This window comes from Limulus polyphemus, unplaced genomic scaffold (genome assembly GCF_000517525.1).
Source record: "Limulus polyphemus unplaced genomic scaffold, Limulus_polyphemus-2.1.2 Scaffold9024, whole genome shotgun sequence".
Lineage (NCBI taxonomy): Eukaryota > Metazoa > Arthropoda > Merostomata > Xiphosura > Limulidae > Limulus > Limulus polyphemus.
In genome coordinates this window covers 10,523-24,448 of record NW_013674634.1, presented here as the reverse complement: position 1 = coordinate 24,448, position 13,926 = coordinate 10,523, and the positions used below count along the sequence as shown (strand labels likewise).

General features: G+C 30.6%; 1 protein-coding gene across 6 annotated transcripts; it reads right to left on the bottom strand.

Annotated features, from left to right (window-relative positions):
- Positions 1 to 2,268: 2,268 nt before the first annotated feature.
- LOC106475708 lies at positions 2,269 to 13,132 on the bottom strand. 6 transcript variants are annotated; one of them, XR_002608956.1, is made up of 6 exons: positions 12,773 to 13,071; positions 7,634 to 7,729; positions 7,119 to 7,234; positions 6,772 to 6,856; positions 6,238 to 6,312; positions 2,269 to 2,507 (listed from the first exon to the last, which is right to left on the bottom strand). XR_002608956.1 is itself a non-coding variant. In XM_022379770.1 (5 exons), exons 1-5 carry the CDS (start codon positions 13,115 to 13,117, stop codon positions 2,403 to 2,405), a joined length of 378 nt encoding a protein of 125 aa, XP_022235478.1. In that variant the 5' UTR covers positions 13,118 to 13,132; the 3' UTR covers positions 2,269 to 2,402. The 6 variants fall into 6 exon arrangements, 3 of the variants coding, with proteins under 3 accessions (XP_022235478.1, XP_022235476.1, XP_013791837.1); XR_002608955.1 differs by lacking the exon at positions 7,119 to 7,234 and having other exon boundaries at positions 7,588 to 7,729; positions 12,773 to 13,066; XR_002608957.1 differs by lacking the exons at positions 7,634 to 7,729; positions 12,773 to 13,071 and adding an exon at positions 12,340 to 12,354.
- Positions 13,133 to 13,926: the final 794 nt, after the last annotated feature.

The following is a 13,926-nucleotide window of genomic DNA, read 5'->3' as shown; positions in this document are numbered from 1 at the left end:
GACTAGCTGCCTTCCCTCTAGTCTCACACTGCTAAATTAGAGACAGCTGGCACAGATAGCCCTCGTGTAGCTTTGCGCGAAATTCAAAACAAACAAATCCTAGCGTCCGTGTCTAAAAGTAAGGGCGATAATTGAAAAAACGTGTTTATAGTAATATGTTTGTTTTTGTTTTGAATTTCTTTTTATGAAAAGTGGTTCATGTGTTAAAGTGTAGTCATCGGAAAGAATGGCTGCTTCCTGTAGTGTTTCAACTTACTTTTCATCCAAGTAAGTTTTTGAGGTCATCACGTGTACAACGTTTAAATTCCTCAATTAGACATAATTGTTTTAGTTTGTCGAAACTGTTGCCAATATGCATAGAATTGCACCATTGATTAAAATAAACCTCTTTTTCGTGGGCAAAATCCATATAAGTTTGATTATCTTGTTTGCGATAACCTCGAAACTTTTGGCAATAAGCCTCCGGTAATAACTCGTGTGCTTTGAGAATAGCTGCTTTAACTATCATAATTTGTACAATCTTCTAAAGAGAGAGCGGCATAAGCTTCTTGTGCTTTACCAGTTAAGACACTTTGTAATAATAATGACCATTTTTCGGTGAGCCATTCCATGGTTTGGGCAACCTTTTCAAAATGTTGGAAATATTTATCAACTTCATTTTCATTAAATGGTGGTACTTTCACATATCAATTAAGTTCAATGTTGTCACTTTGCCTTGGTCGATCGGTGTTAAATCTAGTTTCCATTTCTTTCAGCCTAATTTCTTTTTCGGCTTCGAGACGTTTGTCTTTTCTTTCAGCTTCTCCAAGCTCGATTTGTTTGAGTTTTAGATGGATCTAATTTATCTTTATCACTCAACCCCGATTGGCTAGTAGGGACACCGGTGTATTCCTATAATGCTTCCTCAGACAACAAATCATCATCAACTAGTATTTCGATAATACACTTTTTAGTTCATTTTTTCTCATTGATCTTTTAATTTCTATTTCTAAAATATTGGCGATTTCGAGCAATTTATTTTTGTTATATTTTTCTAGCTGTTCTAGGGAGGGTAATACAAGAAAATCGTGATAATCAGACACGATCAAATCTTGTTGGCACTGATAAATATAAATTCAATTCTGATTTAAATTTCAATTTAGATCGAATTTTTTCTCTGATTCAAGTCTCGGATACGAGCTCCCAATTTATTATGTTACGTATTAGAATTTTTAATAGTCCGAAGCCGAGTTAAATAATTTAGATTTAGTATTTAAATAATTCCGATATATTAGTCAATTTACAATATTTGCCAACAAGATTGATACACACCGTTTTCGTTTTTAACACAAATACGTTTTAATATACACACAACCATACAATTTACAATAACAATTATTACAAATAGTTATTACAAACAATGATTCATAAACAAAAGTTTCACAAACTTACAAACAATATAAAGTTTTCTTTCTAGTCTGGAACTTCCTTGATATCTTATAGAGGTTTTACGATGAGCGAGTTGATATAAGTAGATTCGCCAGGTAGCTAACTAGCTTTGTCTCCTTGGCCACACACGCTGTTTTACACCGTTGAAGTTAGGTAATGTTTTCGTAAAATACTAATATCCGATGAAAATCCACTGAAATTAAATGATTTTATAGAGTTTCTTGGCATTTCCGAGGCCCATACATTGGATGCTAATGGGCTAACAGATACCATCCTTGCAAGTCTGACGAGAGTATCTGCTGAAGAATGGTGTTGGACAAGTATATGATCGTGTTTCTGTGGTGTCTGGGGATTTAAATGATGTGCAAAGAAGAATTCATGAAATGACTGGTGGTGAAATGGCATATTATGTACACTGTTTTTGTCATTGACTAAATCTCATAATTGTTGACGTAGTAAAGTTGGTCAAATGTGTTTGTTTGTCATGAATTTCGTACAAAGTTACACGAGGGCTATCTGCACTAGCCATCCCTAAATTATTTGTGTAAGACTAGAGGGAAGGCAGCTAGTCATCACCACCAACTCTTGGACTACTCTTTTACCAATGAATAGTGGGATTGACTGTAACATTATAACACCCCACAGCTGAAAGGGTGAGCATGTTTGGTGTGATGGGGATTTTTCATTTTGTTTATTTGCCCTGGGCATGCCTCAGTTTTTGTTATTTGGTATTATTCCCACTCACCAATTAATCTCTGTTTTTTTTTCTTCTTTTATTTAGGTGTATGGTTCTCGCTTTTCTTTTGACTAATTAAATAAAAAGTTTTTTTTTTTCAAAAACACTATGGTATAAGTATTTATTAGAACAAATACTCACAGATAAATAGAAAATAATGAAATTTTCTAGCAATTGTAAGTTATTCTTTTACACAACTTTCTTGTACTAATAATTCCTATTGCAACCATAGAATTGTTTAAATTTGACTGTATTTTGAATGTTTTTCTTTAACATCATTAGGTCTTTTCTGGTTTTGGTTCCAATGAGATAATGAATTTTGCACATTCTTCCAGTACAATCTCTAAAATTAAAACAGAAAAGAAACAATCATGTTATCATATAATGATAATAAAAAATATGTTAACAAAAACTTAAACTCACCACATATTGTAATTCCACCATAACATACAAACATATGCAAATATTCTGTATTGATGCTGGAGATGACTAAACCTAGACATTTTGAAAATAAAAACTAAGCACTGAAAAAAGATGGACATTATCTATTAGTCTACCAATAGTTGTCTTCCAGTAAGCTTATTAAATAAATACTTTAGCAATAGTAACAAAACAGTATCATTATGTGCAATATATAAACCCAGTATCTGAATCATTTAAAGAATGATTTAATGAAAACACTTTCACAGCTATTTTATCTGTATAGCTTTTACATATAAATGCCATTTAATAACTTGTGCATTGTCACAACACAGCTGCCTTTGTCCCTTTCTTCATTACTAATTATTTAAAAGTATAATTATATAAATGTATATGACTACAGAATACTCTAAAATCATATATTAAAACACAGTTCTATCAGATAACCTATTTATCGATTTAAAAGGTACCTTAAGTAGTGATAAAGTTATTTATATGTTATAGCTATATCTCTAATAAATAGCTATTTATACATTCACACATTTGTATTGTGTGGCTATCTATATAATGATTTGATTCTTTTCAAATCCTCTTCTACGACATTATGGAAATAAATTTTATAGATTTGTAATAGAAGAAAATTCTTCAATTCAAGCTAGAGCTGGGCAATTAATAGAATTTGCTAATCTATTAATCATCTAGCTCACATATTGAACACATTGAACTTGTCAATTATTCTCACAACATGGCTTTAAAAATAACTTATAATTCTAAAAATTGGTTTTGATATCTACGGTGGACAGAGCACAGACATTGTCACAATACCACTACAGCTGCCTTTCTCCCTTTACTCATTATATCAAACAATTTAACAGGTAGCTTAAATTACAAAAGAGCAAAAAAAAAAAAAGAAGTTAGTGAATAGTTAGAATAATCAAAAATAGTAATAATAAGAAACCCTTGTTTTGGTTAATTGATTATTTTTGTCAGTCATGACACTAATCGATTATGCTGAACAAACTTATATTAATGAAAAATAATGAGAAAAAACACTAACTTCAATCAGCTGAATATATTTGCAACAAGTATTAATTGTTTTAAGTGCTATTTTCAATACTGGATAGCTGGAATAATTGGAAACACTGGTTGATTATTTTAAGGACATTAAATGGTTTAATCGTAATTTTGATTAATCTATTATTTTATGTGACACTAGTCAATGTAATCTATGTTCATTGGTAATAAATTAATTGCCTATTTCTAAATCAAGCTGTATAGAAAAGTTTTTATTTGCATTTTTTAATGTATACTAGATTATGTATAACTAAAACTCCAGTGACTAATCTTCACTTTTGCAAAATAACTGAAATTGTTGAAACATTTTAATAAAATAAATATTTTTATACTTCTCAAACCAACATCAACAGAAATATCATATTAAAGTATCATTTTACTGATGTGATGTTTCTAAAATTGGAGTTGTGGTGGTATTGGTAACCTCAATAAGTTGAATGGCTATTTCTAATCAGCTTGGTTACTACATATACAATCATGATTTTAAGTTGCTTTTACAAATAACACAAAAATAAAAAATGTCTGTTAGCTCACGTAAAGCTAAGTCATGACTGGAAATTTTATATGCAACAGTTTCATATCCTCACTGTTGTTTTATAAAAAAGAATCTTAACTCAGAAATACTGATTTAAATACAATATTCTATGTTGGATAAACAAGACTGTTCAGTTTAAGAGTTATTATTTAGCATATTTAATGATTATTTAGTTTTCATAACAGGAGTGTTAAAAGTTAATTATTTTAAAAGCAATAGTTATGATAAATGTTATGTAACTGTACCAGTCATACATTGTGTATGTAGTTTAATTGTTGTACTATGCTTTTGTAATATTGTTGATGTCATCTTACTTGAAGCTTCTAAGTTTTTCTTGTTAGGTATAATATTGTTGTTATCAGAGGGTTAGATATTTCAAAATTTTTCTGTTGCATTTTAAATACGGGCAGATACAGGGAGGAATTTAGTGAAAGTGATAGTAAAAGTGTATTTATACTACATGTAAATTAGCCTTAATGGGCAATTTCTAAAATGAGTTTCACAGCTTGTATTGTAATAACATAGATAGAGAAGAATAATTCGACTTGTCATTTGGGTTCTAAGGTAACTGAACTAGCCTGTGTGGACTTTTGATGTAAAAGAGAATTATTTAAAGCTCAGGATTCAAATGTGGTAACCCACTTGGTAACAAAAGTGAATTTATCACTGATTGTATTGTAATAACAGAGTAGAGGAGAATAATTTGTCTAGTCAAAGGATGTTCTAAAGTAATTGAACCTACCTGTCTGGACACTGATGAAAAAGAGACAGTTATTTAAGGCTCTGAATACAACTGTAATAACTTATTGTGTAAATAATATTTTGTACATACGTTTGACTTGTTTGAATATATTATTTTAAAACAAGTGGATTGTATGCTGTATATTTTTGTTGAAATTTATCGCTAACAAGTCACAGACATCTACTGTAAAGAATCTGGCCCTATAAAACCTGACATCCTAACATTTTTAAGAACAGATCTTGATAATTAAAGCAGTTCTTTTCATAAACACTTTATGTGAGTTATTTCTATGAAAGTAAAGAAATAGTGTTCTTTGAAATCAAAGCAATCATTTTTGGAGTGTCTTGTCACAATGCGTACAGTAACAAATATGTACTTATTAAACTTTATTACACATACTTTTAATAATATCATGCTTTATACAATATAAAATGTTCTGATCTATATGTACGGCAAGATAAATGATAATGCTTTGTGACTAGTCTGTTTCAGATGTTCAACATGATAATTCTTCATGTAAACCACATATTTTCTCTTTAAATTTCATATCTTTTTCAGTGATTTTTGTTTCGTAGCTGAAACTGTCTTTGCAAAAACCTTGGAACTTTTAAAGTAAGCACCTTTCAAAAATATAGCAGGTGGAGATTTTTTGCAAACTAATCAGAGCTTTATTTTTGATATGTACAATTCTCTCTCTCTCTTTGAAAGCACTTTTTTATGAAAGAATACTAACAGGCCTTCCTACAAAAGAGCAAAATTTATGTATTCCCACCACAAATAACATTTCTCACATAAAACTACCACAACAGTAACAATCTAACATACAACATGAACAAAAGGTAATTTTTTTGTCACATATAACTGTGTAGTTGGCTTAAACTAACATTTTGTGATGTGATGTAGAACACTGAGTAGAATTACATGTGTGCCCTTATCTGCAAGTTAAAAGCATGACTTTATACAAGTTCTTGTATGTACATCGTACGTGCATTAATCATGCATGTACCCTTTCTTACAAATTGTTTTCTTGTGTGTCTTTGTTAACTAACGTTCAATGAAATTTGTTAAAACTAAGTACTTTTGTTATAAGGTTAAACAATATTTATAATATATTGATCTTCATTCAAATTATGATTACTACAAACAGTGTTTTGAAAACTTGTTAATGAAATCCAAACTAATAATTATACTACATATGCTGCTAAAAAATTATTGCATTATCTATAATGGACCAAAAGTATATCTGAAAATTATACTCTCTCTGTAAATTCAAATATATTCAGATGTATAAAAGATTCATACCTTCCATATTTCAAACTTGGGATCAGCCAACCAAATTCTAGAACTTAAAAGCTTCTGCTCTGCTTGTCTAAGAGTCTTAAGGTAGAGAGAAAAAATAAAAAACTTTTACCAAATTAATTTATACATCCCATGGTTAAAGAAACATTATATTAATCAATTAGCAAACACTCTTAATTGCCCAGTTCTATTTCTGACTCAGATTTTGAATTAAAAAATAGAGGAAAATTTCAAATACTGTCATAAGATAATCATTAGTTAATTCTGACATTTACACATTAAAATAAATATTAATTGAAAACAGTAAATGACATCAGTTACAATATTACTACTACACTATTACAAGTTTATAAGTGTATGTAGATACTCTAGTGGTTGTCAAATGAGAAGACTGAATTTATCTTTTTGTCAAAAATTCGATATATTACTTTAACTCAAGAATAATTCAATGTGTCATTAAACTAACATACTACACTAATCAACTGACAATTACTGTAACAAAAAATAACCATGATTTTTTTTTTATGTTTCATATACCTCCATTAATCCAGTTAAGTGGGAATCAGCCTCATTTGTATTCATAAGCTTCTTTACTTTGTCATAGTCCTGACTACAATTCTGGCTGCAAAACAAATCATCTTTCAGTTTGCTAGTTACATATAGATTTGAAATCAAATATAATTTGCATGAACACTTTTCCACTTTAGAATAATGTACTATTTTATTATGCTGACTTCAAGGAAATTCTTTATTTAAAAGTTTTAGTTTCAGAAACATGTTTGAGATGTTTAAAGTTATATTGAGAACTTAATGGCAAATAGCAGTAAAGATAAATTAGTTACAAGCAAGTTAATGTTAGATACAGAAAGAGGATTATAGTTCACCTTTTTACAAAACGTACATATAAGCAAATATTTTGATGTTTGTAACTGCTGATGATATAGAGATAGTGGCTTGGTTGTTAAATCATTACTTTACAAGGAACAACTCTTTATGAGCACTAGAGGAGCAGGATGGTGGTGTGTATGGAAAAAAACAGAAACTTAAAATGTAAATAAATAAATTAACAGCTTCAATGATACAGATGTATCTAGCATGGTTTGTGGAAGCAATTTTGGATTGGTCAGACAACTCAGAAAAACAGGTGCTCTGAAATTGAATTTTGTGCTAATTTTACTATAATTTATTGGAAGTATTAATCATTTGCAAGCACTTCTTTATGATTCACAAAAGTAGGTACTCATTGGAACTTATACTCACTATAGCTATAAGAAAGCACAAGCATGTACACATGTAATTTATTATGCATTGTTATACTGATTCTTACATACTACTATAAGTCTATCTATTTACCTAGAAACAATATTTGAAGTGCAAGTTAAAGTTTAAAAAGCCCTACAGTTACTGTGATAAAATGTTGGTCTGGCTGCTGCCCAGTCTACCGGACCTGCTCTGGCACACGTGTCTAGAACCTGAAGTTTGGCTTAGCCTCAACCTATAATGTTAAAGATAGGGCTGATTAATGTTGTCTAATTCCACCCTAGTGAAATAATTTTACTGACTTCATTTGAAAAGATAAAACAATAAGGCTATTTCCTTCAATATAACCCCTTGCTATAAAAGATAAAAAAAAAACAATTAATCAAAGTTAAATATGGCCTTTTACATCCATAAACCTATTCAACAAAATTTTAAAATGATTCATATTACACATTATTCATCATCAAGCAAACCATTCTACAAGTTTTTAACTCAAAGTGAATCTACACCTAGGCTTTCAAAGCTCAAAACTACTCAAATCCACTACAAATTTGATCATGTCCCCCTCTCCCCCAACTCTTTTGAACTCCAGACTCCAAGCACTTCTCCTAACTTAAGTTGCTTAAACCTTCTCCCAGTGTCAGCAAACTATGCACATAGTAACAATGTTACATGTGTAAAAACGTTTTACGCAAGTAATATTCCACTCTGACATTGATGCTTTTCCAACTGAACTGCAAGGGTAATAAGCCTCATCAGCCAACTCCCACCTTAATTATTTCACACATTTTAATATTTTCACATTATCAAATATATTACTTTACAATGGCTAATAAATCACATATCATAATCAGCTCTATATCAGCTTTCATCAGCCCAGCTAGGAAAAAAATATCTAAGAGGTTCACTGTATTTTGGTAATAGAAATTGGAGCAGTCTAGATGAGACAAATGGTCTGTTGTTATCCACTGGAAATGAAATGATAAGGTAAGGCATCTGCATTTAATTATTAATACTAGATTAACATAACATTCTGGGACAACATGGTACCTATTGGTCAATCTTGGATATTCTGTCCTCTAAACTAAAACTATTAATAAATAAATTAAAAAAAAATCTTAAAGCCAGCCCTTATCATTCATATACTTATCAAGCTTTCTCTACTCATTTAAATTTACTGCCTCCACAATATCTGAAGGCAACACATTCCAAAGGCGAACCACCTTGTTAGAAAAATAAAACTCTGAGCTTAAGATAACTCCCACCCTGCCAAAATTTATATTTGTGTCCCGTAGCCCTACCATTCTCACTGTTAAGTATGAAAAAAGATGATGCATCAACACTATCAATTCACTTTACAATCTTAAACACCTCAATCAGATCTCCCCTAAATCTTCTTTTTTCAAGAGAAAACAATTTGAGAGATTTCAACCTCTTCTTGTATGACAACCTGCCCATCTCAGGCACCATTCTAATAACCTTTCTCTGAACCCTTTCCAACAATTCAATGTCTTTTCTAAGGTAAGAAGCTCAAGAATAAAAACAATATTCCAAATGTGGCCTAACCAGTGACCTGTACAATGAAATTATAACCTATTTAGACTGGTATTCAATACTTCTGTAGATAAAACCTAAAATCATATTTGCCCTAACACTAGCAACAGCACACTGCTTGGATGGCTTTAGAGACTGATAAACTATTACACCAAGATCCCTTTCTTTCATGATACTGTTAAGGTTATTCCCATCCAAATTATACTTATAATTCAAATTATAATAACCCACTTGCATTATCTTGCATTTATTATAATCAAAACTCATTTGTAATTTATTTGCACAACTCTCTAAATGATCTAAATCCTTTTGTAAATCAGCAGCATCCTCTTCACAGACCTTAATATCATCTGCAAATTTAAGTAATTTATTGACCATTCTCTCATCTATGTCATTGATGTAAATCAAAAAGAGCAGAGGTCTTAAGACTGAGCCCTGAGGTACCCTACTTGTAACATTAATCCATTTTGACTGAACTCCATTTGCAACAACCTTCTGTTTTCTTTCATCCAGCCACTTTTCTATCCAATTTGCTAATTTTTTCCCCACACCAAAGAGATAATTTTTTTTACAAGCCTTTTATGTGGAACCTTGTCAAATGCTTTCTGAAAATCCATATAAACCAAATCTACACACTTAGCCTCATCTACATAAGCAGTAACCTTTTCAAAGAATGTTAAAAGATTTGCTTAGTGGAACCATGTTGACTATCCATTAAAATTCTAAACTTTGTTAAATGACTTTACAAAGCATCTTTTATCAGACTTTCCAAATCTTTTCTCACAACTGATGTAAGACTAATGGGTTACTGAGACAATTTTTATCACCTCCCTTGAAAAGAGGAGTTACATTAGCTAACTTCCATTTCTCTGGTACCTGCCGACTATTCAAGGACGGACAAAAAATAGTAGTAAGTGTCTCACATATCCAATCTTTAACCTCCTTCAAAACCCTCGGGAAAATATTGAGGCCCAGGAGCCTTATCGTTCTTTAAACTTCCCAATTTTTTCTTAACCAGTTCAGAATTAATGCAGTCATCTTGTTATCATCTATCAGCTGTTCAAGATGTGGAATATTGCTTAAATCTTCATTAGTATAAACTGAAGAAAAAGCAAAATTTAATAACCTAGACATCCCATAATCATCAGATATGAGCCTTCTTTTATCATCCCTCAAGGATGCTACCCCATCCTAACATTTTGTTTACCCTTAATGTATTTAAAGAAATCCTTACTATTAAGTTTTGCATTTTCAGCCAACCTTTTCTCATACATCCTTTTTGATGTCCTAATTTCCTGTTTCACTAACTTTCTTGATCTTCTAATCTCCCGTCATACCAGTCTATTTAAATTTATGATGCTTTTCCTTAATTTTATGTCTTATACTCTTCGTGAGCCAACCTGGTTTTTTATTTGCAGCTACCTTTTTCTTTCTATAAGGAATATGTTTACCTTGAATACTTAAAAATTTCCACATCTGATTAGTGTCTCCAAATAACTCAGCTTCCTAATGCACAACTGATAATTCTTGTCGCATCCGTTCAAAATTTGCTTTTAAGAAATTTGTACCAAAATATCATTATTCCTTATCTCCAAATGCAGCAAAACATTGAACCTAACAGAGCAATGATCACTTGCACCCAGATGTTTCCCAATTTCCACCTTCTTGATTATATCTATATTTGAAGTTAACAATAAATCTAAAATAGCATTGTTTCTAGTAGGTTCCTTGACTAATTGGTGAAGAAAGCCATCTTGAACAGTTTCCAAAAACCTTTCTCTCTCATGGTTTGATTCTAACATTTCCCAATTTATATGCCTGAAATTTAAATCACCTATAATTATGATTTCATTAACAGCTGAAATCTTAATCTCATTGTAATGTTTCTCACTAATTTCATCAGTATCATTTGGTGGTCTGTAACAAATTCCAAATAAAAGCCTTTACCCTTTATATCCACTAGTAGAAACCCATATGGATTCAATCTCCTTGCTATTATCTTTGATATCCTCAACTTCAACAGGATGTAACTCATATTTTACTAAGCCACTCCTCTTTAGTACTCTATCCCTATTAAATAGCCTGTAACCCTGTATTTCAAAGAAATTTCTGTCATCAAAATCATCTACATTTAACCATGTTTTAGTTATTCCCATTATATTAAAATCCTTCATTCCTACCAGTATTCTAAAGACATCTATTTTATTTATTATACTTCTAGCATTACAACAGTAACAATTAAGCCTCCCCTTTTAACTACTTCTATACTAATTTCTTTTGCTAAACTTTTCTCTGCCTATTATTCTTTTTGCATTTAGTTTATCCTGGCCCTCACCACTGTCTAGTCCTAATTTAAAACTTCCCTTACAACTGAGTTAATAGCTGTACAGCTGTAATAGCAAACAATCAGCCCTATCTTATTTCAATGTAAACCATCCATTCCATTAACTTAAAACAAGGTGGCTTTAAGCACCTTACTCTCTTTATTTATTTTCTGCAGATATTTACAAATAGCATAATGAATATAGTAATTCATCAAATGAAAATATGCACAAGTATTTCACTAAAGTGAGTATAATAAAACAAACTTAATTTAACTAAGTTATTAATATGTAGTTTTAACTTTACAATCTACAGAGAAAGTGAGTGGCTTCATATTTAATCTATAGTATATGTAAATAAAGTTTACTTAAGTTCAGTCTCTAGTTTAATTAAGTAGTTAAAGTTATTGATCTAATATATGGACTAGTAAATGAATGCAACCACCCAGTGAAATAGTTGATGAATGATTAAGTTCACTGTTTTTAAAGCCAAGTTTCAGCAGTTTGCTAGTGCACTACTGTCTGTCTTCTAAAACTTCTACTGTATTTGTAATAATTTTTAGATTTAAATTTTAAGTATAACTTACTATTATATTAATACTAAATTAATAGTAAGTAATACCATATCTTTGTATAAATTATTAATATTAGATGAGTGTTAAGTTCAATCATACAAGTTACAATTAGATACATTAAATGATTAATACAACTTGCATGGCATGAACAAAGACTTAAAGTTTATGAGTAACTATTTCAAGTAATATTAGTAATAGATTAACGTTAATATGGTTGTTTCCACAAATTCTAATATTACTATTAGTAATATTAATAGTACTACTAATATTAATAGGTTCCACTGTTGTAATTACAACAAAGTACCACAAACTAAACAAATAACTAAACTTGGTAAAGTAACTAAATAAGACAACACAAATATATTACATAACCGGGGCAAATAATCGAAATATACTGTATTATCCTGTTGTGAAGTGCTTTACAAATTACAGTAACTTGCGTATGAAACTTTTAAAAATGAGAATAAGAAAAGGTACTTTAGGCTTTTTGTGGTGATGTATATATATATATATATATAACAACAAAAAATAGGAAATAAAAATAATCATAAACTTATTATATAACAAAATATAAGCAAAAGATATTGTGATGAGCTGATAAGACCGTTAAACTTAAAAGTTAAAAACGGCTCAATCTTCATAGTATTTTATTTTGACAGTATATGCAAATAAAATTACAATATATTTGTGGCTAAAAATATTTGACCTTACTGCACATGTAATTAGCAGGTCCGATATTAACTATAAGTATTACTAGTACACTGTTTATGCTAAATTAATAACATTTCTATAATAATATTTTGTGTTTTTAACAAATAATATTCATACATATCAGTGTGCAACTGGCTCAATCTAAGGTACCGCTCACACCAAACTTCGTTTTGGTCCATAGCAAAGTTTTTAAAATAAGTATGATTTTTAAAAGCAATCACAAAACATCCACGTACACCTTATTATTTAGTGCACAAAATAATTAATGTTATGCAAAGCCTAATATGGCCCATGGGAACAATTTAAAATTAACATTTGCCCACAGAATACACGTTATCGTTAATCGAATGGCTACATCTCAAAGTTTAAGTCCCGTTTCACCCGCTGGTTAAACAGAAAGGGTGGTGATCACTGTAATTGTCGCGTAAATTAACCTTACTTATTAGTTTTCTGAAAAGGCATGGTGCGATGTTTGGTGCATGGTCAATAATATTGAATTTTGAGGAGAAAAACTGTAAAATATAGCAGAAAATAAATGAAAACGGGTAAATCCTGAGTTTCGTATGTTTTTTTTAACAAAGTTATTTCTATCATTATATTTGTAGGGTTTGGAGCTTACAGTTTTTCAATTGTGGTCAGTTGCTGAAATAAATCTGAATAAAAAGCACATAAATTTCTATAACTGAACCCAAGATAGGGAGATAAAAAAATCCAGAAAAATGATAAAATTCACAAGAAAAACCAATGTGTCATGACTTATGTTCTTTTATCAGGGCTAATAGAATATTAACCTAATTCTGTTCTTTGTTGCTTTCACTTTTCTTCAGTTTGCTCAGAAGTGATATATATATATTGCTGTAAGCTTTATTTTGAATTTTATAATTTAGTTGTTTGCTGAAGATAGCTGCTAACCGTGGTGATATAACAACCGAGAAGAATTTATTTTATCTAGAGACGACGGTACATTATTTATAAAATATGAGAATTCAGCTAATGAAGTTTGTGAGAAATCAGTGACGCCCCCCCCCCCCCACGTGGCACAGCAGCATGTCTGCAGACTTACAACGCTAGAAATCGGGTTTCGATATCCGTGGTGGGCAGAGCACAGATAGCCCTTTGTACTTATCTTCAAAACAAACAAACGAAATCAGTGATATATTTATCAAGTGTTTCAGATCACGGTTAGTAGGGAGAGTTATCGCCTCTATTCAGCTACTCAATCAATTAGTTGTGCAATTCTGTAAATACTGTTACGTCTCCGTTTGTTAATT

Coding starts and splice junctions, on each gene's coding strand:
- LOC106475708 (XM_022379768.1), bottom strand. CDS start 12,834: ATGGACCAAAACGAAGTTTGGTGTGAGCGGTACCTTAGATTGAGCCAG. Junction 7,730..12,772: donor AGCCAGTTGCACACTGATAT/GTATGAATATTA, acceptor TTAACATTATAG/GTTGAGGCTAAGCCAAACTT. Junction 6,857..7,639: donor CAGACCAACATTTTATCACA/GTAACTGTAGGG, acceptor TTTGTTTTGCAG/CCAGAATTGTAGTCAGGACT.